Source organism: Pleurodeles waltl, chromosome 5, assembly GCF_031143425.1.
Source record: "Pleurodeles waltl isolate 20211129_DDA chromosome 5, aPleWal1.hap1.20221129, whole genome shotgun sequence".
In the NCBI taxonomy this organism is placed as follows: Eukaryota; Metazoa; Chordata; class Amphibia; order Caudata; family Salamandridae; genus Pleurodeles; species Pleurodeles waltl.
In genome coordinates this window covers 720,800,337-720,814,413 of record NC_090444.1, presented here as the reverse complement: position 1 = coordinate 720,814,413, position 14,077 = coordinate 720,800,337, and the positions used below count along the sequence as shown (strand labels likewise).

General features: G+C 40.6%; 1 protein-coding gene across 1 annotated transcript in view; it reads left to right on the top strand.

The window, feature by feature from the left end:
- Positions 1–14,077, top strand: part of FMN2 (formin 2) — a 621,781-nt gene that overhangs the window by 568,988 nt on the left and 38,716 nt on the right. The window contains exon 17 of the mRNA XM_069234681.1: positions 6,313–6,394. Within this exon, the coding sequence (XP_069090782.1) occupies positions 6,313–6,394 (82 nt within the window). The remainder of the gene's footprint in view (positions 1–6,312; positions 6,395–14,077) is intronic.

Sequence of the window (14,077 nt, the reverse complement as noted above, 5' to 3'; positions counted from 1 at the left end):
GTACAATGAGTGTGTCCTAACAAAAATAAAATGCCAAATATCTGGGTATCTCACTTGAACCCAGAACTTCAAGAGTTTTTAAAATTAGCTATGAGAAGAAACTAACTGAATGTGTAAAGCAACTGAAACAGTGAAAACGTGCCACTTTCACTGGCTAACTGAGTAAATATATTCAAAATCATTAATCTTCCAAAATTTGTTCCTCTCAAAGTATGTACCAGAATATTTTTATAAGCGGCTAGATGGTGCTATACCCAGGCAAATTTTGGCTCATAAAAACAGACCAGCAGCCATGTAGATATTTACACCTGCCATTTCTAATGGCTGGCTGGACCCCAACTAAATTCAGATTTTATTTTACGTCCCCAGTGGGCATTGATGAAGTTAAATTGATTTTTTTTCTATCTGGGTGTAGTTCATGCAAAGTGGCAAGACATAGGGGGTTATTCTAACTTTGGAGGAGGTGTTAATCCGTCCCAAAAGTGACGGAAAAGTGACGGATTTACCACCAGCCGTATTACGAGTCCATTATATCCTATGGAACTCGTAATACGGCTGGTGGTATATCCGTCACTTTACCGTCACTTTTGGGACGGATTAACACTCCTCCAAAGTTAGAATAACCCCCATAATATCTAAATTTCATAAATCTAAATTTAGAGGCCCTAGGTTTTACAAGAAGATGCACTTCAAAAATCTTTTTTACAAGTGCTAGCAGCTAGAATGAATTTTTGAAAAATATTTTTGGTTCATGAGACCTTTGTCATTTGTGACCATCCCCTGCGCCACTTAGTTTTTAGGATGGTAGCAGCTAAAATTAGAAATCCAGGGCACTGCGCAACATTTATTCATTTTTTGATGGTAAAATGTTCAAAATATTTCACCAGGTAGTGTGTCGATTCTGGGTTCCCGATTTTTTGTACATACTTTTAAATTAAAGATTATATTTCTCACAATGTGATATTCCTAAAAAATATTGAGTTGTCTTACATATTTAGTGGTTCAAATTCCCTGACCATTATGGAATTGTATTCATTTTTTATTGAAGGGGTGCAAAACAATTTGAGTGAGTGGTCTGAGAAAGGTCCTAGTGGACTTCTACTTGAATTTGACCTGAGCTATGTCATTTTCTAGCTAGCCAGCCAGGACATAGGGGGTCATTCTAAGTCTGGCGGGCGGCGGAGGCCGCCCGCCAGACTTCCCCCTCCGAAATACCGCTCCGCGGTCGAAAGACCGCGGAGGGTATTCTAAGTTTTTCCCTGGGCTGGCGGGCGGTCGCCAAAAGACCGCCCGCCAGCCCAGGGAAAAACTCCCTTCCCACGAGGATGCCGGCTCGTAATCGAGCCGGCGGAGTGGGAAGGTGCGACGGGTGCTGTTGCACCCGTCGCGTATTTCACTGTCTGCCAAGCAGACAGTGAAATACTTGTAGGGGCCCTCTTACGGGGGCCCCTGCAGTGCCCATGCCAGTGCCCCTGCAGTGCCCATGCCAGTGGCATGGGCACTGCAGGGGCCCTCAGGGGCCCCGCGACCCCCCCTACTGCCATCCGGTTCCCGGCGGGCGGACCGCCGGGAACTGGATGGCGGTAGGGGGGGTTGGAATCCCCTCGGCGGCGCAGCTAGCTGCGCCGCCTTGGAGGATTCAATAGGGCGGCGGTACACTGGCGGGAGACCGCCAGTGTTGCCGGTCTGACCGCGGCTTTACCGCCGCGGTCAGAATGCCCTGCGGGGCACCGCCGGCCTGTCGGCGGTGCTCCTGCCGACCCTGGCCCCGGCGGTCTAAGACCGCCGAGGTCAGAATGACCCCCATAATTCTATATGCGACTAAGTACTGATTTAAGCAAATTATACAAGTTTTTTATTATTATTATACCCCAAAAAGAGCAAGGGGTCACCCTTTAAGCCTGGGAACTTTGGCAATACATCAAAAGTACAAAACAAGGCTCCTTCGGGAAGAGCTTACCGCCTATTCACGCTTAACAATTCTGTAACATTGCAGAAAGGTGAGGTAGGGTGTTATGCAATAATTACATGGACACATCCGATCCAACACCTACCCTCGACTGCAGGGACAAGCATATTACATAGGGGGAGTGGAGCAGATGCAGTCACACACTGTAGCAGTTTGTCAGGAACCCAGTAAAATGCATACAGGGAAAAGAAAACAAGAGGAATACAAGTGGTCTATACTCACAGCTGCTGGTCTGTTCATGAAAGTGTGCCCCTGTACTTACTTTATGAAGGATGTCTCCGATGGGACGAGTGAGAAGGAAAGCTGACTGCTTATATTGTATGGTCAGTGAAACATGGACGTATGCTGAGAGGGTGCCACGTTGGTGCATATGCGGGTTGAGTCAGTAAAGCCTCATGGGATTTTTAGTGTGTGAGGCTTGGTGCAAGGCTGCCTTTCTAAAAGGGAAGGGAATATAATTTATGTAAGTAAACATGACGGTGGCTATTTCACAATTGCAGAATCTTTCGGTGGTTAAAAACACGTCCAGTTTGTCGTATTATTAAGCAGTGGGATAAATTCAAAACAAGTATTATGCAATGTTGTATTAACTCCTGCTTATAACATAAATCTAGCAAAAGGTAAAACATATATGACATATCTTCATTCAGTGGATATGTTTATATTTTAGAAGTATGCATTTGGCCCTAGTAAGTGATAATATAAGCCCTTAATAGCCCAGGGAAAGCATGTCGAAATATCAATAAAAACATGTGACCCCTTGTATCTCATTTGTGGAGATTGTGTGTAATTGAGCCAAGATATGTGCACATAAATTTTATGTAGGCCCTGAGTGTAATGTAGGGTATTTAATTGAGTCCATGGTATATTGTTATTTATTCCTGTTATATGGGCACATAATCTATATACCCAGCGTTGCTTTCTTTCTAATAATGTTCTGTTCAAGTTGGGTTTTATGTTAAAGATTGTCCTGCGAAGGTCATTTGCACAATGGCATAGTTCCAGAAAATGTGCTGTTAGACGTGTGGTGGTCCGTTGCAGTGTTCACCAATAACTAGCTTGGCTTTTGTAGAGGTCATACCGATATACATCTTGTCACATGGGAATTTGATAGCAAATACCACATTTATTGAACTTCAATTACTGTACCTCCTCTGCTCCCATGATATTTTTAGGCCTAAGTCAATTGTCTTGCTCGGGGTTGTAAACCTACACGGTGAACTTCCTCCACAGGGAATATTGCCCTGGTACTCTCAGGAGGTCGTAAAGAGTACGATATTCCTGGCTGTTTTGTTTGGGTATTGTGTGAATCAACAATCTCATATTCATGTAGGTCAATTGCTTCTTGACTGTTTTCTGTTTATCTTCCAAAAGAGCTTCACTATGATTGTTACAGGCTCTTGTGTAGGCCTTGTTTATTAGCCTTCTAGGGTAGCGACATTCAATGAGTTTGTTAGACATGATTTTTTGCCTTTGACTTATTGTCAGTCTACTCTGAACAGTTCAGTCTATTCTTCTATCTACAGGTGAAATGTTTAACAATATGTTGACCATCATATATTACACCCGTCAAAAATATACATCCTGATAAACAATCTGAAACAGCTGGATGGATAAAGTTCATTGACATCACTGCAATAACTGTACTCTCTTCAGTTATTGAGTTAAATAGGTCTTCACACTCAACATAGCTACAGGCATCCAGATCGGTTGGGGATCACCATAAGGCCACTCTGTATACAGACACACACAATGTTGGTGTCCAAACTGAAACAATTCTTTGTTTTTAATTCTGAATATATGCAAGACATAGCGTCATCTGGAACATTATTTATAAGAAAATTATTAGCTGTTCTAAGAACAAATATCTGAATAGAAAGTATCCAGTAGTCCTTGTTTATTTACTGACAAAAGAGTTTCTAGCACCCTTACAATGTTGTTTGCAGTAGCAAGATATAATAAAGAATTGAGATAGTCGTCTAAATATTAGACAATTCTAAATATCTTCCCTGGGTTCTCTTACTTGAAACCCTATTCATCACAAGGGAGATATCTTTGGTCATCAAGTTGTCCATTCCAGCCCAGAGGACAGAAGGTATTTGGTTGAATCAGATTCACCCAGGACAATTCCCAAGCAGGATAGTGTCAGCGATTTCTACTCAAAGGGACGATTAGACAGGTTGGCCATGTAAGTCCCAAAAGACGAGGACCCAAGCTAGGCAAGTGAAGAAAACCTACATTAGATTTAAAGTCCAAAGTATGAAGGTTTATTCAAAGTTAAGAATCACTACAGATAGCAAAAAGATAAATTAGTCAGGCAATTCAATAATTCCTAACAAGCAGATAATATAAGGTCAACTTCCAAAGTATAGAGTCAAAGTGCAATCTGTCATAGGGACTGCTCAATAAGATTAGGAAAAAGCTCTATAAATATCTAAGAACAAAGTCAACAAGAAGACTGACATGAAGTCTGTCTGTCAGGAAAATTAGTAAAGCTCTGGCACACATTCTGAATACGGCACTTTTTGTAGGTTTTTAGCTATAGAGAATCATGCCCTCCACATAACGTGAGGTGGTAAGATGAGCTGAACTAATAAAGTTACATGACACAAAACCAATTACTGTTAGAGAAATTGCGTTACATAAAACAGGTTACTACGGAAACCTCTCACAATTAATAAGCCATTATTCCCTTTTCTGTACATACAAGGTAAATGCGTTGCATGATTGAATAATGAACCTTTTAAAATGACTAGACAAACATCCTTGAATTCTGTAAACTGTAAAATGTCTCCAATAGGCTGCTTCCAAATCACATTATTTTATAGATTGGAAATAAAGAACATCACCGAACATGTCACATTTTTGTCTGTTTTATGAATAGGAAAAAGTCAGAATGAGAGAAAAATCCTGCCTGCAATACAACTTTTATAGGCACGTTCTCTAGCTGTCAGTGCAACCACAAAAAAGCCCAGCAAACTAATTTTTGCAGCCTACTGATGCTAACTTAAACACACGAAATCTAAATCAATCTTTCTAAATAAACCTGCTGTAACAGCATGTAAGATGCAAGACCCCTAGCCCATGCCTTTGCCCCTCGGACGGTCTGTCCATCAGTGAGGCACTTTACATAACATGCACTTTCTAAATGAAGAACAAACAGCTCAAAAGTGGGGTAACCAGGAGCGGTTGGTTATTTCTTGAGACGGGAGATGGGTGTGCAGATTCAAATCTCCATACAGGCTCCACCCTTACTGAAATCCCTTAGTTAAACTGCACATCAGCATCCAGTGATGGCACTGTCCCAGTAATCTGCAATATGCCGTAGCAAAGAAGTTATTTTAAATAAATGGGGATATGAGTGAGCTTGCGCTCTGTAGTTAGAGCCAAAAGGTCCAGGGCAGGAAGACCGAGTGTGGACTACGAATTCAAGAGTGGCAGTTGCCAGGCTAATTCATGCCTCCACCCAGGTACTGCACTTGGTGAAGCGCCAGTTGAGTGCACAACAGCATCCGGTGAGTCTGTAAATTTGGACTCAATAAAAATAAAGTCTTCTCCCTAACACCAGAAATGATGCTACAAATTAAAGAATTGATCAACTGCAAAAGTAGTTATATTATCTACATTATTGTATGTTTGTGTAACCAACTCTGTGTCAGGAGCACTATCAGACCATTACGAACCCAAATTTTGGAACATTATCAAAGCACTGACATACCAGAAGTTGGTCCCCCATTTACTGGAAATCATATTTCTGTTTTTATTTTCCCTGTGGGATCTACTGAAAAACAGAAGCAGCCTTGCAAAAGCCCCAGGGGTCCACTCTACACGAGGGGAAACACATGTTAGCTGGGAATCATTTGTAACAGCTTGTAACAAATATTTGATTTTCAAAACCATCAAGCACTGCAAGATTAATATATAATTATATATAAAAATGATGACCTATACACTCCAGTACATTTTCTCAATTCGAAATCTGGGGAAATATATAATACATGGAACAATATATATATATTTTTATTAATCATGACAGTACTATGGATTAAGGGGTATAATCTACATCATAGGGTGGCCCATTCTAAACATAAAAATGAAGCCTGGTCTAATTTGGCATAAACCCCCTAGACTATTACCCCTACACTCCTAGGATATTACTACGAAAAAGCCAGCACTGTTCGCTTTGTTTTTTGCTTGTTTAAACGTAGAATATGTATTTGTAATCTATTTTTTTACCGCAAGGTATTTTTGGTTAATTCCTGCTATTTGTTTGTTATAAATTCGGTTGTGCTAAATATCCAACTGCCTCATATAGTTATCATCACATTTGTTTTGTTTACCAGGCTGAAAGAAGCAGAAGTTGTGTACAAGCAGAAAATAGAAAAGGCCTCATATAGTTCAAAGCCAAAACATCCTGGTGGAATAGTAAGTACATTCATTCTGAAAAGTCACGTAGATTGTGTGCTGCCATATAGACTTTTTTCAGTTGCTGTGATTGCATACCTGTTCCATCCTGCAGTTCAATTCAGATTGACTTGATGTTCTTTTCACGGTGTGACCACACGAGTGATAAACAAGCATTGACAAAGCCAATAGGGAATCTAATAGCTTTGCTATTGCCTTCTAGCCATGCTCTACATCATCAGGAAGATGCTGTGCATAACAAAAAGGTTAAAACAAAAGGTGCATGATGCAGCTCCTTGGCTGCAATCTTTTGTAGGAAGATGCATGCTCTGTTATGCATGTGTGCCCACAAAATGACACAGGCACCATGTTTTTTTTACTTATACCGATCTGATAGAATATTTATGTCTGGTTCGCTCCAAAAAAATATATAATTAAAAAATGAGCATGGGTGGGGCGAGTGGGCAGCATTGGTGAGCATACGTGCTGAAGATGGAAGGGGCATTTGGATTAGGAGAGTGGGCGAGTGGGAGGGTGAAGCACCACTGGAGGAAGAAACACAAGAAGGAGAAAACGGTTCTGGTGGAGAAGTCCACATGGGCGTACACAAAACAGAAAGAAAAGGTGAGAAGCACTTGGGTGAACAAAAGTAACATTGATCGCAGAAGGGAAAGAGAAATACACAAGGGAGACAGCTGGAAAACACATGCACTATCATGGAGTGCTTAACCAAAAACTCAAAGGATACAAGTATCGCAGATATGCTTGAGGAGAGCGACAAGCACAACAAGAGGAATGAAAGGCAAGCAAAGCCAACTGCTTGTAAGAAATGGGTATAATATAAGCCCACTACATGATGACAATAGGTCATTTTGAAACCAGACAGCTTGTGCTGTCTGGTAGCGAAGACCCAAAAATGTCATGCTATATAATAAAATTGGAATAGGACCTACATTTGGCCATCCACTTCCTTCACATTTTTGAAAGGACACGTAACTGATGTATTTCAGTAAATCTTTAAAAGATTGACTGTTTTGTTAATTTCGTCTCCCTTGAGCACTTTCTCACAATTTCTAACTACATTCTTGCATCCCTTATTTTTACATTCATGTTACCTAGATATGGTCAGTCTATTTGCTGCACAATACAAGAAATAATACATATTAATACAAATAAATAATAATATCCAGATTATGGTACTAACCTACAGAAGAATGGGTCCATATTCCTGGGCCTGAAGAAGGATGTGACAATGAAAATAAGATGGAAAATATTGAACTTAGTATCCTATTGGTTTGGCACCAGGGGTGTCATTATCCGTTGAATGTGCACTTTGCTTATGTTGGTAAAGATGATATAATTTGTGTCTTTGTCTAACAAAACAAATCCATCCGTGCTATTTTTAGCTGTATAGACTGTGACTAATATGCCTCCATCCCCATAGTAATGTCTCTGAAAATAATTTTACCAGTGACACAAAAGGGGCCTGAGCCAAACTATTGAGGCCACCACGGAGTTTGTGTGCCTTCATGTTTGTATTGTCATCCTGGGGTCTGGTGACATCATATAAGAAGAAGGCAAACATTGAGTGGTGAATAAATGTCATCGGAAACATAAGATGTCAATATAGAACACTTTTATGCGTGTTACCCATTATATATATTTATATTACATATTTATTGTGAGTCGTGTTGCATGAAAAAGATGTTTAGGTGTTTTTTTTTCAAACAGGGAAATATTTATTGAAAATAGTTGGTAAAATATGAATCCCACTATTCAGTTGTCTTGTAAAAAGAAGAGAAACGTTTGTAATTCTATAGTTAAGGATGGAATATTTTAGAAAAAGCATGCTTTGTTCTGAAAAAAACACTGCCTCTAAAACAGAGAGATTGTTATAACTGTTCTCCTCTAGAACCAGCCAAAACCGAGCACTGACTAGAATTAAAATATTCAGGTTTTCTTTCACTTTTATGAATAGAATGATGATTCACTAATATAAAACTCTAAAGCTCTGCAGAATGTTTGGGGTCATCATTATGTAAATGCCGTACCATGGCTAGAGAGCTCTGTGAATCAGGCATAGTTTCTTATGTAACAGGTGATATCAAGATTAATGAAACACAACAAAGAGGGTCCCAAGATAAAAACAGAAATAGTCCTATTGCAAATGGCAAGGCAATACTGTACATTTGTTTCATGAGCTGGTAAGAGAAAATATACAACAACTATGATGCGACAATACGGCTCCAAAACAAACATGATAGTTCTCAAGAAACAAGCAATCAAAAGACTTGAGATCAATAAGAACGTAACCATCACATTCTCTTTTTAAAGGGGGAAGTGTTTCCCTCATGCACCAGAGGTAATATTTACAGGAAGCAACTACAGGATGAGTTTGGTTACCATGAAATGGAGGAAAATACAGCAGAAAAGGCAATAGAAAAATTCTTCAATATGTTCTGCAATTGTTTTGAGGATTGCATTTCTGGGAGAGTAACAAAGGAACTATCTAAGGACAGAATGTGCCATAAACCTTAACAATTTATTTCACTCCAAGTATTCATAAGCATCTGCAGCACTCACCTATAATAGCCTTCGGGATATCCCCTGCTAATGTTCTTTATTCATATGAAGTTCATGCAAGAGGGACAATGCTGATTTTCTATAAAAAATATAAGAGCTAGCCAGCAATGTTTAACAGAAAATGGTTCAGCAGACATTGTCTTGCTATCAGTGCTTAATTTGAGCCAGTGTTTTCCGGTGCTCAGTACCAGCACTTAATTCTAAACACCAACACTAATTACAGTATGCCACATAGTGGTACTGTTTATCTAATTTAGGGATGAGCCCAAAAATAGTTTTTTTATTATTTAAATACACATTAAAAATGACTAATATCAGCCGCCAAAGCCATTCTTATAACTTTGGGGTCATGGAATAGTCTGAATAGTCACACCTGTAGTAGTGTGATGGTTAGTAGTTGCGTTGGTAGTGTCATTGGCAATGGGTTGTGCAAGCTGCAGTGGTCTCCTGACGAGGGCTCTGGCACTTATTGCTTTACAAATTAAGCAGTGCTTGCTACATATGTCGAATCAGCATGATCTGGGTAGGCAAGCCACTAAATATTTATAAGCGCTGCCATCTTAATCTATGAATACACTCATTCTTAACATGCTATTGTTTTGCCTTAATCATTACATATCTGTCTTGGTGTGACAAGAGCACACTATATCCTGGAAGGCTGGAAATAGCAAGTTTATGAACCTTGTTGTCATGTGAATGAGATTCATTGATCACTAGTTAATGCTTGCAATAGTCTAACCATTGGCAACCAATATGGATAGCATTCGAATCTATTGTCTTTTGTCCCCATTTTGCTACCTCAGGGTAGACATAGACATATGCAAATCAGACTGCTGATTACCTCATCATGGTACAGGACTTGATAACTCAGAGGAAGCAAAACCTCATACTTAGCTAAACACACTTCATCATTATTATCCCATATGATAGGTATTCAACACCTTGGCAAGAGATTCTTTGGAGCTCTGGGCTATGCCCCAAAATAATCAATAAAGGCACATCATTAGGCTTCAGACTTAACAGCTGTCTAAACTTAGATTTACACATCAAAGCCACTGCCACTAGCATTTAACACTAGTTAAGACGCTTTAGAAAATTCAAATCTTTCAGCCCTCAAAAGGATCTTGATAAAGCTTACTAGATCCAAGTCATTCTCACCTAGGCTAAATAACTGTCTTAAATGCCTTTGCTGTTTCTTACACAGCTACCATCAAAGTGGATCTACATGCTGCAGCCATAAAGATCTCCAGCAACAGGACATGACAGTATGGCCCCGTACTTTCACAGCTTAAATGGCTTTCCTTGAAAGTTGTATAGATCTGAAGCACAGTGACTGCCAAACACAAAATAGGTCCAAATAAAAGTACCCCCCTCATGTTTTTAATCAGGTAGTAGAAGAAGGTGCCCTCAATGGCAATTTGTGGTAACTTGAACCTTTGTCATATGCAGTCTAGCAGGTGGTTTAGAGGAGGGACCACACTTTGTTGTGGCATATTTTGTGTTAATATTTGCAAAATGCAGCAGTGCAATTCAGTATGTCCCTCCCTATCAATACCATTAAAAAATAAACATCCCTGCTCTTCTATGCACAATGTTCTACTCCTTCATCGATAAAAGATGAGATTCAAGCATCCACAAGACACCTTCTTTGTTCCCTGAATCTTGTTCCCCTCCTCTCCTCAACTAAGTCCACTTTCCAACTCGTCTGTACGTTTCCATTCTTTCAAGTCCTCTAAGCTAAGGGTGGTGTAAAGCCTAAAGCAATAGTTTACATAATGCATGCCGTCACTGACTTGGAGAACTAGACGCAAGGTTCAAGGTAGAAAGCAAAACATGTAGAAGGTGACGAAGTAGCACTCAATTTAAGTTTGAAGAAAGGTAGGTCTTCAAACATGTGCACTTAACATTGAAAATAATTCATTTTGTCACCGACAATGAAGCCATATTACTAAGGCATGTTACTAAAGTGGTCATCGGTGCAGTTACATGAGTTTGTAGGTGAGATAAAAAAAAATTTGTTCAGACCGAAGGACAGAGGTTTTATATTGTTAAATCAAAATGTATACTGACAAAATTCATCAGTTTATTTCTAACACTTTTAATCATATAACTTCCAAACTAAAATGCACTACATTGAGATTAATCAAGGGTAGTGTTACTATGAAAAGCAACACTTTTAATTGTTTTCTCATACATACATGCTAAAAATGACTGTGCGACTTATCAACACACCTTAAATTAAAAACATTTCCAACAAGAACATGAAACCAATGCAATCGTAGGGGATAAACCTATACCATTACCACTCAACTTCATAATTCCCAGGCACCAAACCCTTAACCTGTAGCTCTTAACCCTATGGCCAGAACTCTAAAACTTATCTCCCAGGCACATAACTTTGTATACTAAACCCATAACCTCCAATCCCTTACTTCATAGTCTTAATCTTTACACCCTGCCCACTTAGTCGTAAACCTATAATCCCTCGCTTGTAAATACTGAGGAACTAACAAAATGAAATCATACGGGATAATCCTATTCCTTTAACACCTCACCTCATAACCCCTATACCCCAAACCCTTACCCATAACACTTAACCCTGTGGCAAAAGCCTTTAACCTTTTATTCGAAACCCATAACCTTATATACTTACCCCATAGCATTAACCAGTACACCCTATCAATTTAGCTTTATAACTTTTTATGCCCTTACCCTGAGATTTTAAAGCCTAAATTACAAGTTACTTACCTTTGGTAAAACTCTTTTTCTGGTGGATACACTATCTAACTGCAGATGCATCACCTTGTGAAATCCCACAGGTGCCAGAATGGATCTGGAGATTTTTCGCAGCATTGTTCTCATGCACCAGCAGGTGACATTGTGCAGCTCTGCGCTGATTTCATTGCTTCCTGAAATTAATGCCTGAGGCACATATAGGTGCAGACTGACGTCAGTTTTGTTCTTGACTCTGTCTACACCATCGGACACAGAACCTAATATTTGATCAGATGTGACAGTGTGCATATTCCTAAATTTTGACCTTTTCATAGACTTCACAGAATGGGGAGGTGGTAGGTCCGTGAGGAATATATAGTTAGATAGAGCATCCACTAGAAGTGTTATTGAAGGTAAGTAACTTGTTCTTCAGACAGATATATCTAACCACAGTTTTCTCACCTTGTGAAAAGATTGCAAAGCAGTGCCTCCCAAGGCAGTGGGCATCTGAAATGGCTCAAACCAGAATATCCTGCAGCACTGAAGTAAAAAAGGACCCTTCCCACCAGACCTACTATGAAAGTAGTGCTCTGTGAACTTGGTTGATGCTCATGGCTGTGGCCTAACATGTCCAGAATAGGCACTTTGCATGCAGTGGTTGCAGCCTTGGCTTTTGTTGAATGAGCCCTCAGACCCTCCCAGGGCTGCTGCTTCTTGGCCAATGCACAGCAAATGTGTATATATAGGACTATCCACCTTGATATGGACCTTTTCTGCACTGCCTTACCCTTCTTCGGCCCTGCATGCCCCACAGAGAGCTGATCATCTAGCCAATGTTACTGTGTACAGTCTATGTAAAAGCTCAACGCTCTCTTGGGTTCTGAGTGATACAGCCTCTCTTCCCGTGTAAAGGGGTGAGGTGGAGCAAAGAATGCCAGAAGGTGATGGATTTTCTGACATGAAAAGATATAGTAATCTTTTGCAGGATTGCCATCCTCGTCCATAGCACCAGTTTGTCTGGGAAAAATGTAGTGTATGGTGGATGAACAGACAGACCTTGCAGCTCACTCACTCAGTGAGCTGAGGTTGTCACTAAAAGGAAGACTGTTTTGAGAATCAGTAGATGCAAAGGACAGCTGTGAATCACCGCCAAAGGGGTCCAAAAAAGGAAAGTGAGAACTAAATTAAAGTCCCAATGTGGCATCACAAAAGGTTTAGGTAGGAACATATAGGCCAACCTTTAAGAAAAAGCATCACAGGGTAAAAAGGCCTAAAGGGCCTTTAAATAATATTTAACAGTGCCCACAACAAGTCCTTGCTGGGCTAACACAAAAAACTAAATATCCAGCAACTTTGCCTGTAACAGATGTGTATGGTAGGAATTATACCAGGCCACAAACGTAGCCCAGCATTAGCATAAAGGTTTCCTAGAAGGACACCTGGTCTATAGAATTACATCCACTATTTCAGGAGGAAGATCAAAAGCCATCAAGTGTCATTGTTCAACCTCTATGCATGGCAATATAGATTGTGCAGCCACATGTGCAGTTCCCAGCCCTGCTGCTGCAACAGAAGTTCTTTCCGAAGTCGCAGCTTGATCCAAAGGCATATGCTCATTCCCAGAAGCTCTGGGTACCAAACACTCCTGCCCCAATGCAGAGCTACAAGGATGACATGGGCCTGGTTGTTGCTGATTCTCTTCAGAACACAGAGCAGGAGAGATAGCTGCAGGAGGGCATACAAAAAAAGTCTGGTGCTCCCCTCTAGGGAGAATGCTTCTCCGAGAGGGAGCCTTCTTAGGAACTCAGGAGTGCAAAACTGTTGACTTTGTGCATTCTCAGTGGTGGTGAATAGATCGAGCCAGGGTTCTCCCCATTGCTGAAAGATGCCCCATGCACCTTTGTGATCTGCTAGGTTTTACTGGCTGAGTTAATTTGCCTTGGCATTGAAAGATCCTGCCAGATGGTCTATGACTAAAGAGATGCCCTGTCAACTCAGCCAGTACCCGAGGGCAGAACTGCCTGGCACAAGACATAGGACCCCACTCTGCTTTGTTGCAGTACCACATGATGGTGGTGTTGTCTGTGAGAACCTGGACCACCTTCCCTTTGATGGAAAGCAGGAAGGCCTTTATCATGAAGCAAATGGACCTTATCTCCAACATGTTGATGTGGAAGTGAGTCTCCGTCTGGGCCCATAGTCCTCTGATCTCCACCTCTTGCAGAAGACCTCCTCAATCCAACAATGGCACCTCTGTCACCACCGTCGGCTCTGGGTAGGGTAGAGAGAGGATTCATCCACTGATCCATTTGTGGTCGATCACCCCCCACTGCAGATATTTTGAATTTTTCTCTGATACCTGGATGAAAACTGACAGGTTCCCTTGGTGCCGAGCCCACTGAGACT